Source organism: Rhinolophus ferrumequinum, chromosome 22 (genome assembly GCF_004115265.2).
Source record: "Rhinolophus ferrumequinum isolate MPI-CBG mRhiFer1 chromosome 22, mRhiFer1_v1.p, whole genome shotgun sequence".
Classification (NCBI taxonomy): Eukaryota; Metazoa; Chordata; class Mammalia; order Chiroptera; family Rhinolophidae; genus Rhinolophus; species Rhinolophus ferrumequinum.
Window position 1 is genome coordinate 52270023 of NC_046305.1, and position 19214 is coordinate 52289236.

General features: G+C 48.9%; 2 protein-coding genes across 2 annotated transcripts; both read left to right on the top strand.

Moving 5' to 3' along the window:
* The first annotated feature begins 386 nt into the window (after window positions 1-386).
* Window positions 387-1666, top strand: LOC117014960 (small proline-rich protein 4-like). The gene is made up of 2 exons (XM_033093269.1): window positions 387-496; window positions 1021-1666. Exon 2 carries the CDS (start codon window positions 1041-1043, stop codon window positions 1278-1280), a length of 240 nt encoding a protein of 79 aa, XP_032949160.1. The 5' UTR covers window positions 387-496; window positions 1021-1040; the 3' UTR covers window positions 1281-1666.
* A 10559-nt stretch (window positions 1667-12225) lies between these two features.
* LOC117014912 (cornifin alpha-like) lies at window positions 12226-14152 on the top strand. The gene is made up of 2 exons (XM_033093205.1): window positions 12226-12297; window positions 13391-14152. The coding sequence occupies exon 2, from the start codon at window positions 13410-13412 to the stop codon at window positions 13866-13868; it is 459 nt and encodes a 152-aa protein (XP_032949096.1). The 5' UTR covers window positions 12226-12297; window positions 13391-13409; the 3' UTR covers window positions 13869-14152.
* Window positions 14153-19214: the final 5062 nt, after the last annotated feature.

Consider the following 19214-nt stretch of genomic DNA (forward strand, 5'->3'; position numbering starts at 1 on the left):
CTGTCGCAATTCGGAGCCTCCTCCAAAGCGTGCTCATGCCCCTTTGGCGCTACCAACACGTTTTCAAGGTTGCTCTTCAGGTTTCCAGAAACACGGCTGTTACATATTGTATTTTATACTATACGGCTCCCACGTCTGTCACGATTGCCCCCTGGGACCTATACTTCCCATTTATAATCACAAATTTAGAAAATGAGGAAGGCTGCCTACAACGGAAAACAGAGCTACGTGGCAGAGCGGGGGGGTGGCTCAGAGACCTCAGACCAGCGTCCTCCAAACAAGAGCACAGGGTGCAGAGGCCTTGCCCAGGGCTGTGGCTGGCCAGTGAGAGGCCCAGGCTCCTTCCTCTGAACCAGGCTGCCTCTCATAAAACACCTTCCTGTAATAGTCTCTTACCTCCAGTGACCTGCTTGGCCCTCAATTCCCCAGCTCTCCATGGAGCTACAACCACTGTCCCTCAGCCAAGTGAAATGCGTCTCCTAAGCATCAGGCCCTGGTGAGTCAGGGTGGAGCTGGGATTAGAACTCCAGCTTTCGAGTTCCTGGAACCGGCTTTGTCGGGCTCATCACTCACACATGACACCTCCCTCTAGGACAGAGATTGCCCCTGCCCTCTCCCTCTTGCCCGTCCGTCCTGGCCCACCCTCGCTACCAAAGGTAGCCGGTTGACGTTGCAGACCCATCAGCTAAGACCTCATGCTTTGATCTTGTGAGACGTCTGGGCCTCCTTTGAATCATCAGCTCAGCACCCCGATCGTATTTCCTGGTAAGACTTAGAAATAGACTATGTCCTCGGTTAAGCCAGGCGTCCACGGGAGGATGCAGGAAGATAGGAGAGCAGAACAGCATAGAAGGAAGAGAGAAAGGGGCGAGATCAAACTGGGTGCGTGCGAATCACACCATTAACCAGGCTGAGTTCTCCTCTCCTTGGCTGGTGGAGAGAACACTCTTCCAGGAGTCACACGGGAGAAGTGACGGAGGGAGCCCTTCTCATGGTGTCCCCTGCCCGGGGTTCTTTCAGGCTCACCTGTTCCTGCAGCGATGTCTTTCCAGCAGCAGAAGCAGCAGCAGCAGCTGCCCCTGCCCCAGAAGGCCCAGCAGCAGCAGGTGAAGCAGCCCTGTCAGCCACCACCCAGCAAATGCCAGGAGGCGTGTGCACCCCAAACCAAGGATCCATGTGCGCCCCACGCCCAGAAGCAAAGCCCCCCCAAGGGCACAGCCGTCCCTGCCCAGCAGAAGTGCCCCTTGGCCCAACAAGCCCCCCAGAGTAAACAGAAGTAAGGTCACGTGGAATGCCACCTGCTGGCCCTCCTGCTCCTCCGCCTCCGCCTCCCCAGGCCCCGTGGGGCACTGTCAGGAATGCTTCCCATGGAGACCCTCATCACACTTCTCCCGCCGCCTCCACGTCTGCGTCCATCCCCCAGCCTGACGCTCCCCCTTCCCGGTGGACATGAGAAGTCTCACTCTCTCCGACCTCCAGCCTGACCACAGCTATGGCGCCACCACGTCCCAATGTAAGGGATGTATCTGGGCTTCTTCTAGGGTTTCACCCTGACTAGTGGGGACACCGGGAGCCGGTCACCGCTTCTGCCTCATTCCCTTCCCCAACTCCCCGTCCCTCAGTTTCTCTTCTGTTTCCTCCCCTAATAAACCTGTGCCACATGTCACTGTCTGTGTCCTGGCGGCTGTCTGTGATTGCCCGTCCGTTGGTTCCGAGGGGACACTTGGGGAAGGGAGTGTGTGGGCACACACACACGCCCACGTCCTCTTGGGCACAGTTGCTCTCTGGTACCTACCGACAGGGAAGCTCACATCCTGAAACATCTCAGGGAAAGGAAGGGGGAAGCCGGGAAGCCGCTGACGGGAGCCTGGGAGAGTCTCGCTAACTAACTGTATCGAGGGACATACAAAGGACCGAGAAGTGCAGCTCCCAGCGTTAGAAGCACCCAGCCGACCCAGCCAATGTGGTTTTTGCCTCTTGGAAGCTGTCGTTCTGAGAAAGCAGACAAAACAAACCTAAGTGACATTAAGGGCACTACAGAGCACTTCAACAAACGCGTGCCAGTGAATTCTTCACGTATTTGTTTATTTATTGTCCGTTCATTTACTCCTGCCCTCACTTACTCCCCCGCCGTCTAATATTCAGCAAGCTCTCCTGTGGCTTTCGTTTCCACTTTGCCCTGCTGGTTCTCCAGAGCTTTCCTGAGACGGTCTACCCGAGTCTCGGTTTCCTCTGTGGAAGTCACAGTTATTTTCTAACACAGGAAAAGGTCATTCCAGGGATCGCCGCATACAGAGTGCGTGCAATTCTACAATTGGGTTGTCAGGGAGTCCAACTTTATTTGGCTTGTGAAAGAAGCTCTACTTGTACAGCTGGCTTCCTAACCCTGGTCGTGACTGGGTGCCTGTAGAAGAAAGCAGCAGCAAATCTTCCAGATATAAACAGAGATGAGTCTTTGAAGGCGAGATCCTGCGTGGGCAGGAGGAGCCAAACACATAGCCAGGTTTTCTCCCCTGGAGCTTCATTTTCCCCTCGGATTTGCTCACTGAACTCTAGTTAAGCAACAGCAGTAATAAATCGCGTCTTCGTTTAACACTCTGGCCTGAAAAGGCATCAATAACCACCTTCTCCATTTCCCCTTAAAATCACCGTCCGTGGCTGATATTTCCAAGTAGTAATTCCTTAAAACTCAGTGAGCACAGGCAATAACCAGGAGAGTCACAGTGTCCCAAAAAACAAGTTAAAGTTCCGGAGTGAATGCTTGTCATTGAAGAATTCAGACGGCCCTTCTGAGCCCCGGTCCTCGCATCCCGAAATAACTCCTCTGCCAGGTAGAAAGCTCGTGCACCTAGCACACCCCTGGCGTGGCTCCCTCCATCTAAGCCCAGCCAGATTCCTGGTCATGTGGTTGTGAATGCCCTTTCCATGTCCCCCAGGAAGACCCTGGCAAGTCCTCCAACACAGACAACGCAGGGCTGACAGTTCTGCATCGACTTCAGTTAATTGGCAAGACAGGCGCGGCTGAAACAATGAGTGATTCTGCTGTAGTCTGCGTCGCAGGTTCTTAGCCCGTGGGGAAGAAGGAACATCAAACCCGTCCGCACCAATGACCAAGGGCAAAGTCCCATCTCTCTTTGACTCTGTGAGGTCCCGTTCCCTTCATAAGAAAATGGTGGTGTTTGTTTTTTTTTAATTTAACTCCACTCATCAGAGGTTCACAAAGTAATAATGTCTTATATATGAAAATCTCATATACATGGTGCGAGAAGTAAGATTCGTTCCTACCTGGTTCCCCTTCACCTAAAGTAATACAAGGTCAGAACACAAAGGGACCTGTGCATCATTTGGCTCAACATCATGGCCCAAAGAGAAAACTGAAGAGTTCTCCCATAATTCCTACACACCCTAAAGTATAAACGCTACCGGGATACCCCAGAAGACCCAAAACATACACAGTCATACAGCACCAGATAATAACTTTTTCCCAGACACATTATGCAATTTTGCTCCCTCCGTTCTTTGTCCATACTGCTCTTTCTGCCTAAAATATCAATTCTCCACGTGGCTCCCCAGGAGATCGTCTTAGTTTTAAAGGTCTGGTTCAAATATTTCCATGGGCCCTTACTTAACATTTTAGAAAGAAATGACACCTCCCATCAGCCCTCGTGACACTATGTACAAATTTCTATTATTAAGTAACATAACGATCGTATTGTTTTATGAACTCTGCATGTCATTTTTTGCAATAGTTCACCTTTATGTGTGTAATCCCCTATTAAATTATGAGCCCGTTAAACCTGGAAGTCTTACTGCTGTTAAGAGTCCCAAACTGCACAACAACTGGCTTTTCCAAAATACTGAAGAAAGAACCTGTTTCTGAGTGGAACGGGGTAGCATGTGGTAAATCAGCACTAGTATAAATCCGGAATCAATTTATAAATTATCTGAACTCGGCTGGGGACCCTAAAACTCCAGAGAGGAGAACTTCAGAGGTGAGCTGAAATTTTGTGGGTGGTGGTTCCATGGGTGCAGATGCATATAAAATGTTCACTGAGCTGTACTGAAGATTGGTGCTTTTTGTTAGTTTAACCTCAATAAAAATAGAAAGAAACATTTCACAATATATAAGTGGATCAAATCATCACACTGTACACCTTAAACTCACACAATGTTATATATCAATTGTATCTCAATAAAGCCAGGGGGGAAAGAAACCTCCCCCCGCAAAAAAAAAAAAATTAAAAAATGTCATCAATTACCTTAACTAAATTTAATGAAAGATTTATGAGACCTTCATACTAAAAATATAAAACAATATTGAGAGAAACTAAAGAACTAACAAATGAAGATCTGTGCCTTTTATTAGACGATTACTACACTCTAAAAAGTCATACACACACAATTGTCTGACTCATTACCAAAAAAAATGGCATTGTGAACAAATGAGAAAAGAAGAATACTTTTTCAGTAAACGGTAATGAGTCAAATGAACATTCATACAGAACAGATCCACCTGAACTCTCACCTTACACAGCCCCCAAAATAATTCCTGGTAAACTATAGATCTGAATGTGAGCGTTTAAACAATATTTGATTTTAGAAGAAAACACAGAAGAATGTCTTACTGGTCTTGGAGTAGGCAATGATTTCCTAAACAGCAGAAAAGGGCCACTATAAAGAATAATAAATTTGGCTACATTAAAACTAAGAACTCTGTTCAACAAAAGACACTATGTAAAGACACAAACTGGGAGAATTTTACACACACACACATACACACACTCACACATACATATATTCAAATGTATAAATGTATGTGTATGCATATTTGACTATATACATAAACATATATATATGTATATACAAGTATATTATAGATAAAGCATTATATTCAGGATATATAAAGAACTCCTAAAATCAATAAAAACTGCAGAACACCTACTGGAAAAATGGCCAAACACCTGAACAGCTACCTCACGAAAGAGAATGTACAGGGCGGCCAGATGGTTCAGTTGGTTAGAGAGCGAGCTCTGAATAACAGGGTTGCTGGCTCGATTCCCACATGGGCGATTCCCAATGAGCTGCGCCCCGCCCCCCGCCCCACAATTAAAGATTGAAAACGGCGACTGGACTTGGAGCTGAGCTGTGCCCTCCACAACTAGATCGAAGGACAACTTGGAGCTGATGGGTCCTGGAGAAACACACTGTTCCCAATATTCCCCAATAAAAATTCAAAAAAAAGAAAAGAAATTTCTTGGGTGAAGCAATCAATTTCAGAATTTTATATAGTTATTTAGATTGAAATAAACTAAAATGAGTTTGTATATTGTAAACACACTGTTCCCCAATATTCCCCAATAAATTTTTTTTTAAAGAAAGAGAGAATGTCCAAATGACCAATAAACACAGAAAAAGATGCTGAACACTAGTGCTATATTCACACAGTGAGATGCCACACAACAGAGGTTAGATACACTAGAGTACATCCCATGGGTACATCTCACAAATATGACCTTGCTGGGAAGAAACAGACATTGAGAGTATATATAGAATGACCCCATTTATATAGGGTCAGAGTGACCGGCAGGTGAGCTGAGGGAGCTCCAGGGAGCTGGTCAAGTTCAGTGTCTTTATCCGGATGGTAGGTAGACGGATGCCGTCCCTTTGTGAAAATGCACCGAGCTGTGTGCAGTTTCCTGTATAACATTATACTTCCAAATTTTTGTTAATGTCGTATGAATTTAGAAAGTACTTAGGCAATATTTCCACCCTGATTGACTTGACAACTGGTCGTTTTTCTCACTGTTCCTGTGCAAACTTCACCGATTTCCCACGCACTCTGTCTTCAAACACCATCACCACACATCAGTGAGGTGAAAATGATATTTCTGTTTTCAGAGGAAAGGAAAGGATACTGTACTAACAAACCCTCTAAATGCCCATAGGGGAACTTCCCGTTAAGCTTCCTTCTCATCTTTCCACTTGCCCTGAAAACTCTCTTCACCCCAGGGACACAACACCTGATCGCCATGTGACCCGGCGGCCCACCTGGGCAGCCACAAACCTGGCTGGCATGCGCCCTGCCACCTCCTCTGGCCAGGAGCTCTTTGAGACAAAGTGCCCCGACCTTGGCACCTGCATGCGAGCTGTTCTGACACTCAGTCCCTTCCAGAAAGGAGCAGGGTCCTTTCTGCAGTCAGACGGCTGCAGAGTGGCTTCTCAGCCTCTCCGTCTCCTAGCTGTGCCATTGCATCCACTCACAGTTTAAAAGGTTAAAAATCATTACAAAAGCCTCAGTTACTTTTGCACCAACCTAACAGCTCTGTGAGCTTGAGCAAGCCCCTTCACCTCAGTCCTTTGTCCATAAAGTGAGAAGTTGAGTTGGGCACCTTCCCCCACCTTGAAATTATGCGGACCTATGCATTTTCTTGGGCTTTTGCATCACTGCGGGTGCTGTTCTCTACTGCAAACATGCTACCCCCGTGAGAGTGGATCTGCCAGTCTCCTAATAAGCAGACGAAATGTGTTTGGGGTAGGGGTAGAACCCAGAAAATGAGAGAGTGAATAAATGAATGGATGAGCAAACAAAAGTCAGATCCCGTGAACAATGCCAGACTGCGATAACCAGAAAATCTAAAAAGAAACACAAATTGTGTTTTAGGTGGTTTTGAAAAATAAAGATTTCTTTTGAATGGGCAGGGTGGGGAAGGGCAGAAAGTTATAAATTTTAGTACTTTGGGATTCCAAAGGTCATACTTTGGCCCTACCAGAAGCTCCTTGGAAAGTTGGAAACGTGGACGTTTAATCCACCGATGAAATTTGAAATATGTCACCCCAACATATGACTCTTTGACATAAAAATTATTTTGAGCTGAAGGCAATTAAGAAACAGAAAACACAAAAGGACCCCTGCCCCTTTTCTGCTAGGAGCAGGCTATAAATTCTCCTTTTCCTGGAGACAGACTCTTATCAGCCCAGAAATGGCACCAGAGTAACCTGCACAGCAAACTTTCCTAATACATTAGTTCCCACCCATGTGTTTACCTTCCCACAGTTTTGCTGCCCTTGGAAGCCTAAAACTGCTCTCCTTTGACCTGTCATTTCTCTACAAATGTTTTGTTTGTTGAAGATGCTATCTAATCCATAGTCCTGGGTCACAGCTCCTTGTTTTAGGTTTCTTCCTCAAGGGTGCCCTGCACACATTAATAAACTGTTTTTCTCTTGCTCTTGTTCATCTGTCTTTTCTTTTAAAGAGTTTCAGCTAGAAAGCTTAGATCAAGTTTTTGCCTCCCTGACACCTACACAAAGAGTCTTCTCCATACCATTCATGTGATGGTGTCCAGGCAGGGGACCCAGGACCTCTTCCTGGCTCCAGGCCACTGGCTCCAGCACCTGCCCGGCCTGCGCCTGTCTTTTGATGATTCCTTGGAGGGGAGGTAGGGTTCAAGAGTGTGTGGAAGTCCTTGGCCTTCCTTGGATGGGACTTAATTTCTTCCCAAGTCTCCCAGTACCCTCAGGCCAAACACCTGTATCCCTCAGCATTTGGTCGCATCAACATCAATAGGTATCCAGACACCTCAGCACCCACCTGCACCTCCTCCCACCCACCTGCACCTCCTCCCACCCACCTGCACCTCCTCCCACCCACCTGCACCTCCTCCCACCCACCTGCACCTCCTCCCACCCACCTGCACCTCCTGCCAGCTGTCTGTCTACCTTCAGGGACCAGGAGTGGATATGTTCTCTCAGAGCAGTGATCTGCAAGCCTGATCACATCGGAGGACCTTTTAAAAATCAACTGATGAAATAAATTATGCACAACGTTTCCAGCCTAATCATCCTAAAAATGCTTCACGCATCGTTTCATTTCAACTTTGTAAGCATCCCGTAAAGTACAATTTACAGTTCCCACCTTAAAGATGAGGACCTCGAAGTGCAGAAAGCTTAGGTGACTTGCTCAAGGTCACCCAGCTCACAAGGACATCACAAGACTTTGAAGCCACTGGGCCCCGCAGCCTAGCTTCTTCCTTTTCTACCTGTCCTAAGCAAAGAAGCCAGATTTAAGTGTTTATCCATCCTTCAGGGACTGGGAAAAGACAAGGGGGAGGGGAGCTAAGGCCTATTCTTAGGGAGACAGTGGCCTGGAGAGGGAATCAGGGGTGTTGGTCTAATTCTGCTGCTGGACCAGCTGTGGGCCTGGGAGTCCCTTCCCTACCCGTTTGTCCCTTCCGCCCTGCAGGACACAGGGTTGGGTAGAGACTGTCAATGCCAGGACCTCTGCACCCAGGCTTGGCCGCCCTCAGGGGAAGTGTCCAGAGTGTTCAGGAAGCTTCTCCACGCCTGAGGTGTGGTGTCGCTTCCTCCTTCTCCTCCTCGCTCTCAGACGGGGACCCCATGTGTTATAGAGACTGTTTCCTTTAGTGACCATGACCTGTACCAAGCCACCACCACTCGGGTCTCCCTAGGTCCTCACGGTGACCAGGCGGAGGGTGAAAATAAACCTCTCCTCACACTGCTTGTTTCTAGAGGTTGCCATATGTCAAATAGGGGCTCCTATGGCCAGAACAACTGGAATTTGAATTCCGCAGGACGTTCTGTGTGTGCTCTGGGCCTCGGGGGAGTAAAGGAGAAGGGAGCGGCCTGAGTCAGAAAGGGCGGGAGCACCGGTTGGGCTCCAGGCTGGTCTTCCCTGCTCCAGAAACGCTGGTGAACCAGCAGCACATCCCTCATCGGGTCCAAAGGGGAGCCAGGCTCCCATGTGGCAGAGCAGCTGCCTCTGGTACTGTAGTGCGGGGGATCCTGCCGACTTCGCCATGTGTCACGCAGGGCGTCCGGCGGGGTCTGTGGGGTCTCTGCTCCCGCTCCTCACATAAGAACGCAGGACATGGTGAGGCCAAACAGGAACACCCACGGAGCCATAGGTAGGGGAGTCATATCTCTATACTCTCGCTGGCAGCTGGGTTGGAGACACAGGAACCAGGAGCAACACAATTCTCAACCCTCACTGCGCCGCTTGCAGGCTCAGTCACCATCTTCTTGCTGGCCCCCATTTGCTGCTAGCATAGCCACGGCAGTTATGGCTCACTGGTTACAGCTGACGGCCAACTAGCCACAGCTGCTGGCCATTTGATCACAGTCGATGGCCATTTACTACCTGAGCCAGCACCTTTCTATGTGAGGCCGAGAGCCTGGAAACTGCTTTTTGGGGCTCTGTCCCCACAGGTACCCTGAGGAGGAGCTCCCATGGAAGGCTGAGAGGTCCTGGGGGGTGTACTTACAAGCAGAAGCCACTGCTTCCCCCTTTCTTTATGTGGGGAGTCTGCAGCCAGATTCGCCAGCTATCCCAACCCTAAGAGACTCTGAATGAGAACAGACTCAACACCAACCCGAGTGATCTCTAGAGAAGCACACAGGGAGATCAGCGTCAAGGATCCAGGGAAAGTTCCAGTGTCGGGGGTGCCCGAGCAGCACAGGGCAGAAAGGAGGAAACAGAGGAAGACACGTAGGAAAGCCCAGCCAGGGTGGAGCACTGGGTGACAGGGAAAGCCTCTGCATCCAGGGCAAGGACCAGGGAAAGCACGCAGTACCCCGCTTCAGAGCTGGTTCAGATCCCCCAGGCCTGGGACAAGCTGGGTGACACTGTAGGACAGAGGAGCAGGAAGCAGGTCCCCACGGACTGAGACTTCTACCAGGCACAGCAGCAGGTTCTGCCTGGAGCCCCCGTGTCAGGGATGGAGAGGCACCTGGGCCCGGCCAGCAGTGATTCCAGTGGGGCCGCAGGCTGCAGCTCAGCTGTGGCCGTGGTGCTGGGAGCAGCCCAGAGGGAGGTGGGGTGTGGAGGTGACTGACAGGAGCAGAGGTAAGGAGAAGCCAGCGGAAACGCCCACGGTCCTTTGCTGAAACCTTACTTCTCCCCTCAGCTCATCCCCACAGAGCAGGGATTTCCCAGCCTCTGGGCCTCTCCTTACACACGATGCCAGTCGTGAACGTACTCCTTCAGTCACTCAGTCACTCTACAATCACCAGCTCACTGAGCAGCTACTGCACACCAGGCACCGTGTGGGCATGGATGTGTCCCCAGTGGCCAGGGGGACGCGGTGGGAGGCTGAGCCTCGACTCAAGTTCACAGGAGGTGACCCAGCTGTGGAGCCAGCAGGTGCTCCCCAAACCTGTAGGTGTGTGTTTGGGGGCAGGGGTGGGGAATGAGGAAGAGGACTTATCCACACACCTGGCTCTTAAGAGTGATCTGGATTTTCCAAAGGCCACACCTGGGGACAGGTTGTATTCTGAGGGCAGCTCTACACCAGTGACTTCAGAGTAATGTTATGTTGACCAGAGGAAATCGCTGGTGGTCTCAGGGAAGCCCTGTTCGTATGTCCCCAGAAGAGAGACGCCCGTGTCAAGGAGAAACTTCAGGACCTGACCACCTTGGAGGGAAGGAATACCTGGCCAGGTGCTCAGAAGCTGTTCACCTACTGCCATCCTCACTGTCATTACCGGTCCAGATACCCAGGCTCTGTCACTATGCCACCCTGGGACCTCCTGCATTTTCACATTTGAGCCTCTCCCTTCCTCTCTCAGGTCCTGGTCCACTGAGTGACGATAAACGGAATGAATGCCTTGTTTCCACCAAGGCTAATTCGTGTCCCCTCCTGTTTATAGCAGAGCTAGAAATACTTTCTGCTGATCCCCAGAGCCACGGCAAACATTAAGCAGACATGACTCGTAAGAGGATTCATCTCAGCCAAGATTAAGGGTTTACCTCAAGGCAAGCCTCTTGGGGCTTTTTCACAGAGACCCACATGCACGGCTGTCCCGGGACTATGAGTGGACCCGCTCCAAGCCAGGAAGCCTGGACTCTCCCCTTCCCACTTTTAATCATGTTCCCGCCTGGGCTTAATTTCTTCTGTGGGTATAGAAGGGCGGAGAGGTTAAGGCAAAGGAGAACACAGGATTTCTGTGGAGAATGCCTTTGCTCAGGGGGTTTGTTGACTGACCTTGGGTGAGTTATTTCACCTCTCTTGGCCTCAAACTTCCCAATCCTCACTTGAAGAATACGGACTGGGGTTCTCTGAGACCCATTGCCCTCGTGGCTGTGTCTAGGCTGTGTCTCTTGTCCCAGGGAGTTGCCGGTCTGATGAGGGAAAGTGGCTCTCAGGCTCGGAGAGTTCCTAGAATGAGCTGTGACTGGCAAATACTAAGGACTTTGTTAATATTTCTTGAATACATGAGGAAACAAGTATTGCCATGGGAATACAGTCATTTTGAGCAGGCACAACCCTGGCACGCAGAAAGCCCCCGGGAGATACAGAGCCAGGAAGAAGGGGAAACATTGCAGCCAGCAAGGGCCGTGGGTATTGGGACGGGAGTTGGAGGGGTCATCACGGAGGGCTCCCTGGGTGGATTTGGGGTGAAGGCACTTGGGGTGAAGAAAAGGCTGCAGGTTTCCCGGTGGGGCTGGTCTACAGTTGGGTTGGGAAGGAGGCAAGGGCCATGGCCAGGAGGCTGGGTGGAGTGGACAGAAAGGTTATCCCAGAAGATGAATTAGCCCTTGAAAATCTCTTAAGTAGGAGAGGGGTAAAGGTGTGGCTGGTGAAAGCAGAGCAGGTTTACCCAGATTCACAACCAGTCAGGAAGGGGTGGGGTCGGGGGTGATAATTAAGTAATTCTGGACGTGTGCAGCTCAGCGGAATGAGGGAAAAGATGGCGGAAATGGGTACATGGGGCTTGGCCTCCCACTCAAGGAGTCTACATTCAGTTAATTCCACGATTTTAGCTTCTACCTTTGTAAGGCAGACGCCTCGTGCCCACCTCAGCTCCTCTGCTCCCTCCTCTTTCCTACCTGTTCATGTGCCCGAATGTATTCTATCCCCCAGAACATGAGGAACAACCATCTCCAGGAGAAAGAGAGCAGGGAGGTAGCAAGGCAACCAAAGGACCCAGTTCTGCCTCCAGGGTTAACTCATTAAATCCTCCAGAAAGACTGTGGCTCACCCCTCCCCCAACACAAGCCCTACACTTGGGTCTGAGGGGGATGGTGGCAGCAGGAATTAAGCCCAGGTGACATCAGTGTCAGGCAGTCAGTGCCAAAAATATCAAGTGGGTGGTTTTCTTCGCAAAAGCTGAGCCAACTGGTAATTGAGGGGAGTGGGGGTGACTCATGTTTGACAAGTACGGAATGACAACAGAGGGCCATTTCCTTAAGGTAGGGCTCCAGGAGCCTATAAAAAGCCAGCTGCCCGTTGAGTCTACACCATACCAGGACGACCAGAAACCCCGTCCTTCTCTGCAAACCAGGTAAGGCTCTGATGAGAACCAATGTGAAACTTGCTTATTTTTCATGATTAGAAACGGGACGGAGGCAACCATGTGTAAGAGGGCTGATGCAGGGTATTAAGTGGGAGAGAGAGAATACGGGACGCTTCTGTTTTAAGGTAAAGCACAGTTTGGGTTTGAAGAGAACTCAGGAGGTGGTTACCTTTCCGCCGCCTCAGTGGACAGACATAGATGGGGGTCAGGGACGAGGACACATTTGTGCAAGTTCCCCCAGTAGGTTCAAAGCAGGGTTACAACTAGAACTCGCTTCAGAAGTGAGAACTCACTCTCAGAAGTGCCACTGTCCTCTCTGGTTATGTTACTTCTTATAAAAATTTGAATTCACGCGATGGACCTCTCCTGAGAACTTACTATAGTTAAGGCACTGTGCTAGGAACTTGGGGTAAATCACACCGACAGGAACTTCCTCAATGAACTCACAACCCAGCAGGGAAGGTAGTGCACGTACATAGGTGGAACCCAAAGTAGCGGGTGATGAGTGTGGGGAGAGGGGGCGGGGAAGGGCTGTGGCACAGTTGGGGCACCACCCTCAGGGAGAGCTCCCAGTGGTGGCACATGACGTCTGTGACGTGAGTAACGATGGAGGAGCATTTGGGCAAGCAGAGATGGGAAGGAAAGCATTGCAGGGGGGCTGTGTGAGCAGCGGCTGTGAGGGAAGAAGTGGGAGCTTAGATTCCTACACGATTCTGATCCTAGAAGTCACGCAGTGCTGCGCGGTACGAGGACTGGGTAGCCCGCATTCATTTCTAATATATCACTTCCCCAAAGCCCTAATAGGTGGTCTTGGGTACTTGCCAATGAGGGATACCACACGTCTGGGGAAGAAAGGGAGCCAAGGAACGAATCCTACTGAAATGGACCGAACAACTTGCCTTGAAGCTCCTCCTTTTGAAAGGGCCCAGAAATTATCAAAGCATATTTTGCTCTCAAGTGTAAGGAGACAGGGACAGATGAGGGCCACGCTTCTAAAGGGGCCTGAAATAAAACTGATTTGGCATTGAACGTGGCTTCCTGTTTAGTTAATCTTGGTTTAAACCATCTGCTCCATCTCCAGGTCCGGCCTCCTCTGAAGCATGAGTTCCCACCAGCAGAAGCAGCCCTTCGTCCCACCCCCTCAGCTGCAGCAGCAGCAGGTGAAACAGCCCTCCCAGCCTCCTCCCCAGGAACCATGTGTCCCCAAAACCAAGGAGGCGTGCCACACCAAGGTGCCAGAGCCATGCCACCCCAAGGTTCCGGAGCCATGTCCCACCAAGGTTCCGGAGCCATGTCCCACCAAGGTTCCGGAGCCGTGTCACACCAAGGTTCCAGAGCCATGTCCCACCAAGGTTCCAGAGCCGTGTCACACCAAGGTTCCAGAGCCATGTCATACCAAGATTCCAGAGCCGTGTCACACCAAGGTTCCGGAGCCGTGTCACACCAAGGTTCCAGAGCCGTGTCCCACCAAGGTTCCGGAGCCCAGCCACCCCAAGGTCCCTGAGCCATGTCCCTCAACGGTCATCCCAGCGCCAGTTCAGCAGACCAAGCAGAAGTAACGCTGCCCACAGCGAAGCTCTGGAGGAGCCGACCACTGGGTGCTGAACCCCCTCTCCCACTCCGCTTATGCTGTCACCCTGAGTCGTAACCCCTCCCTCTTTGTACCCTCGAAAAAGATGGTCCTCACGCTCAGTCTGAAGGGCTCTGTGCTCCTGCCTAAGGCTGAAGGTCTCACTGGCTGAGCTGGTCTTCTCGCTGCGCAGGGCTCATCGGGACAGTGAGTCCTGTGGGGGGTCAAGTGACTGTTCCCGACTCTGCTTCCATTAAATCCTTTGTAACTCCATAGCTGGCTCTGTGTGTCATTGACCACCTCGGCTTTCTTCACTCTTCCCTCAACATGAAGAAGGAACTGCACACAGAGGGCTGGTTGCTGGTTGTGAGGGCTGCGGTCAGAAAGCGCCTAATCCAGGCACGCGTGCGCGCATGTGTGTGTGTGTGTTGTATTTACAGGACAGTCCAGGGCTGCCGCTGGGAGGGCCATTGAAGCCACCTGGAACCTGTTACTTGGGGCAGCCTCAGCCAGAGCAGGGCTTTCTTCCCACCCGAGTGAGTCAGGCCTGTACGTACACAGTATCTGCTTCAAGCCTTCCCTGACTGAGCCCTGGCCCCCAAATCGCCCTTATTCTGTTTAGTTGATTCTATTGTTGTTATTATTATTATGAAATAGTGCTTCTACATATTCCAACATGAGTATCTGTTCTTCTTCACTCATCCTCCCATCCTGACGTCCCAACACACAGAAGCCAAACACTTAAACACTCACACTCAGATACAAACATACACACGTTCAGAAACACATACATACCCACACTCACCACAGAGCTACATACAGAGTGATACACACACACACACACACACACTCACATACACACACACACACGGTACCTCTCAGAGAAGAACATAAAAGCAGATGCTTCAAAGAAAAAAGGAAAAAGTTTAGGCAGGTTTCAGAAGAAAGAGAGGTTAATACAGATGAGACAGAAAGTCAGCGTAAAGATCATTGAGATATAAACTGTTAGGCTGAAAGGAGACTCAAAGAGCACCTAGGCTGGCTCATTCATGTTCCAGATCAACAAACTGATATCCCGAAAGGGGAGGGTAATTCATTAAGGTCACCTGGAAGTCACGTTTCTGAATCACACCCAGAGCCCAGTCTTCAGTTTTCCACCCTCTGGCTCTGTCCAATGAAGCCCTATCTTCTTGAGTTTGCTGGTGACCAGTGGGTTTGAAAGGCTCTGTTGAGCGGGTCTCGGATACCAGGGAGCTATCTCTAGAGGCTGAATGACCAATGGAATTTTCAGGAGGGCTGCAGTGGTCATGGAGGAATGAACCCCATTTGTGGACAAGATGGATGGTCCATAACATCAAGCAGGTGTGAGGCAGGCAACAGGTAGCACCTGCGTGATACACCAGCACTTGAGCAAGTTTGGGAAGAACTCCGGAGCAATCTGGAGACTGTAAGATCAAAATTGTCCAGCAAGGTTTGCAGGTCGATGAGTGATTATCAGACTGACGGGAGAGAATGAGGTCACTTGGGTCTGTAAGGTTGGCACACGTCCAAGTGATTTCCGATTGCTGCTCATTGGCAGTGATGGAAAATATCAGTGATAGCCACAGGAGTGGCCACTGGGGACATTGACTCGTGATGTGTGGCTGGAAGGCACCATCTTAGAGGGGAGCTGTGCGAAATATGCATTCATATGCACAAAGATTTGTTTATAAGGCTGATCCCTTCAACATTATAGATTATAAGAGATCCAAGATGGCGGAATAGATAAACACTGTGCCTGCTTCCTTCCATGAACACATTAAAATTACAGCTAAATTATAGAACCACCATCCTGGAGAACCATCTGAAGTCTAGCCAAACAGAGTTTTATATCTAAGCCGAACAGAAGTTTTATAACTAAGGATAGAAAAAAGAAGCCACATTGAGACTGGCAGGAGGGGCGGAGATGGGGAACGGGCCCCAAACCTCCCTGTGGGGGCTGAGAATCAGCAGGGACATCTCAGCCACGGAGGTTCCAGCCCAGAGGAGTAAGGGACCCCAGACCCCCACGTCAGGCTCCCCAGCCCAGAGTACTGGTGCCAGGAAGAGGAGCCCCCACAACATCTGGGTGTGAAAAACAGTGGGGATTCTGACTATCCAGGTGGGACAGAAGGCGGCAAGAAACCCAGCCGTCCTCTTAAGCACAGACGCATTCGCAGGCATTCACCTTGAATTCCCACAGAAGGACGGTGACTTGGACGACATGGGAGCCATATTGGGGACAGACTGAAGTGTGTGGCTTTGACGCAAGGGCTGGAGGACAGTCGCCATTTATCCTCTGTGAGGTCTTCCTCCCATTCAGCTGGCAGGTGGGCACCATCTTTCCTGTGTTGAGCCCGCCCCCACTTTTCGGCCAAATCTGAACCTGATTGGCCTGGAGCTCCCCTGGGACCCCTCCCCACTCAATTACCCCAACACCGGAAGCACTTTCTCTGTTAGCAGCCAGCTAACACATTGTACTTTTTCTTGGAAAAACGAAGATAGTATCTGGTTTAGGTGAGAACTGCTCACTCAATAAGGGAGTTTCCACTGGGCTGCGGGCTGTTTCCTCCCATTTCTGACTCAGAAGAGTCTCTTTCCTGGGGCTCTATGCCAACCGCTTTCCCAGTTGGCTTCCTGCATCTCCCCCACGTAATGTGCTTGCTTCTCCGCCATATTGCTCCCCCGCTCCCCATTTGCCATCTGTCTCGTTTCTGCTGTATGTTCAACACCCCCACATACACACCCCTGCCACCTCCACACCCCTGCAGAAGCAGTGCCTGCCCAATGGGAGGAGGTTATTGGGTACCTGCTGAGATGTTGAGGGTGATGCTGGGGATTTAGGGGAACATGCTAAACCTCACTCTTTGAACACAAAATTATAATTTTTGCTTAAAGGTTTTACCAGTACTTATTGCTACATTTTACCATTAGCAATAAGTACTGTTTAGTTTTCCATAAATCACCACAAACCTAGTATCTGAAAACAACATATACTATTTATTATTGCATAGTTTCCGTGGGTTTAGGAGTCTGAGGTGCCTACATTTAAATTTAAAAAGCCACATATGCTAGTGGCTACTCTATCGAACAGCCTCGTTCCAGAACCCCCACAAGGGGGCGTTAGGTCAATCCCAAGCTTCTTACACTGCTCCACCACGTGGATTCTCTGACCTTGGCCTCGGCACTGATTTTCATCATTGAGTAATTGTGTTTCTTTTTCTGCATCTCAAATAAAGCATATGTTTCATGACCGGTTCTAGCCTGGATTCCCCCAAAACAGAGCTTCATGTGCAACTAATTCCTTCGGGAACATAATCCCAGGGAGGAGGAACATGAGCTTAAAGGAGGAGTGAAACGAAGCAAAAGGAAACACCAATATGTTACAAAGTAGGTGACCACCAACGGCATTTCCCTGATAATTTTGTGATTTGCATTTTCCTGCTAATTAATGATGCCGAGCGTCTTTTCAGACACCCCCAGGCCATTTGTATGTCTTCTTGGAAGAAATGTCTGTTGAAGCCCTTGGCTCCTTTTTGAATCAAGGTATTTTCTTTTCTGCTATTGAATTGCAGGAATTCCTTATATATTTTGGAAATTAACCCCTTATAAAATATATGGTGTGCAAATATTTTCTCCCATTCTGTGGGTTGCCAATCAATCTGCTGATAATTTTTTGTGCCGTGCAGAGCTTTTTAGTGTGGTGTAATCTCACTCGACTACTTTTACTTTGTTGCCTGTGCTTTTGGTTTTTTATCCATGAAATCCTTGTCAAGCTCAATGTTACAGAGATTTCCCCCACGTTTTCTTCTGTTTTCTTCTAGGAGTTTTAGTTTGAGGTCTTACACTTAAGTCTTTAACTCGTTTTGAGTTGGGTTTTGTGGATGGAGGATGGTAGGGGTCCAATTTCTTCTCTCTCTCTCTCTCTCTCTCTCTCTCTCTCTTCTCTCTCTCTCTCTCTCTCTCTCTCTCTCTCTCTCTCTCTCTCTCTCTCTCTCTCTCTCTCTCTTTCTCTCTCTCTCTCTCTCTCTCTCTCTCTCTCTCTCTCTCCTCTCTCTCTCTCTCTCTCTCTCTCGTCTGTTTTTGCATGTGGATATCCACTTTTCCCAACATTTGTTGAAGAGACTACTCTCCTCATTGTGTCCTTAGCACTCTTGTCAAAGATCAGGTGACCGTACATGTATGTATGTATATATTCATAGGCTTTCTATTCGGTTCCATTGGTCTATATGTCTGTCTTTATGCCAGTACCATACTGTTTTAATTATTATAGCTTTGTAATATAATTTGAAATCAGGATGTAATGCCTCCAGATTTGTTCTTCTTTCTCAAGGTTGTTTGGGCTAATATGGCTCTTTTATGATTCTATGTGTCAATTATGTTAAAAACAAAAGGTAAACAAATTGATAAGATTATGGAGAAATCGGAACCCTTGTACACTGTCGGTGAGAACGTAAAATGGTGCAGCAATTGTGGAAAAAGTATGGCGATTCCTCAAAATATTAAAAATAGAACTACCATGTGATCCAGCATTCCCACTTCTGGGTGTATATGCAAAAGAATTAAGATCAGCCTTTAAGAGATATCTGCACTCACTCCCCTGTTCCTTGCAGCATTAGTCACAATAGCAAGGCATGGAAACAACACAAGTGTCCATCAACAGGTGAATGGATACAGAAAATATCATTTATACACACAACAGAATTCTATCTGCTCTTAAAAAAAAAGAAGGAAACCCTGCTATTTGCGACAACAGAGATGAACCTGGAGAACATTATGCTAAGTGAAATAAGCCAGACACAGAAGGTCAAATTTTACATGATTCCAATGATATAAGATATCTGAAATAGTCAACTCCCAGAAGCAGAGAATACAATAGTGGTTTTCTGTAAAGGGGTGGGAAAATAGGGTGTTGTTATTCAATGGCATAAAGTTTCAGTTCTATTAGATAAATAAGTGTCAGAGATCTGCTCTATATCACAATGCCTATCGTTACAAAGTGTAGTGTTCTTAAAATTTAAGAGGGTGGCTCTCGTGATAAGTTCTCACCACACACACACACATACACACACACACACACACCAAGAAAGAGACACAAGGAAACACTGGGAGGTGTTGGATTTCTTTCATTGTGGTGCTGGTATCAGGGTGTTTGCATACGTCCAAACTCATCTAATTGTACTTATTAAATATAAAAAAAAAAAATGTGTCTCAAAGGGTTTTCCCTAGGGAAGAAGCAGTAGCTCTCAGTTCATGTTGGTGAAGTGTGACTGCCAAGCATTAATAAGTCAAGCTTGCACTTCCACACATGCCTTAA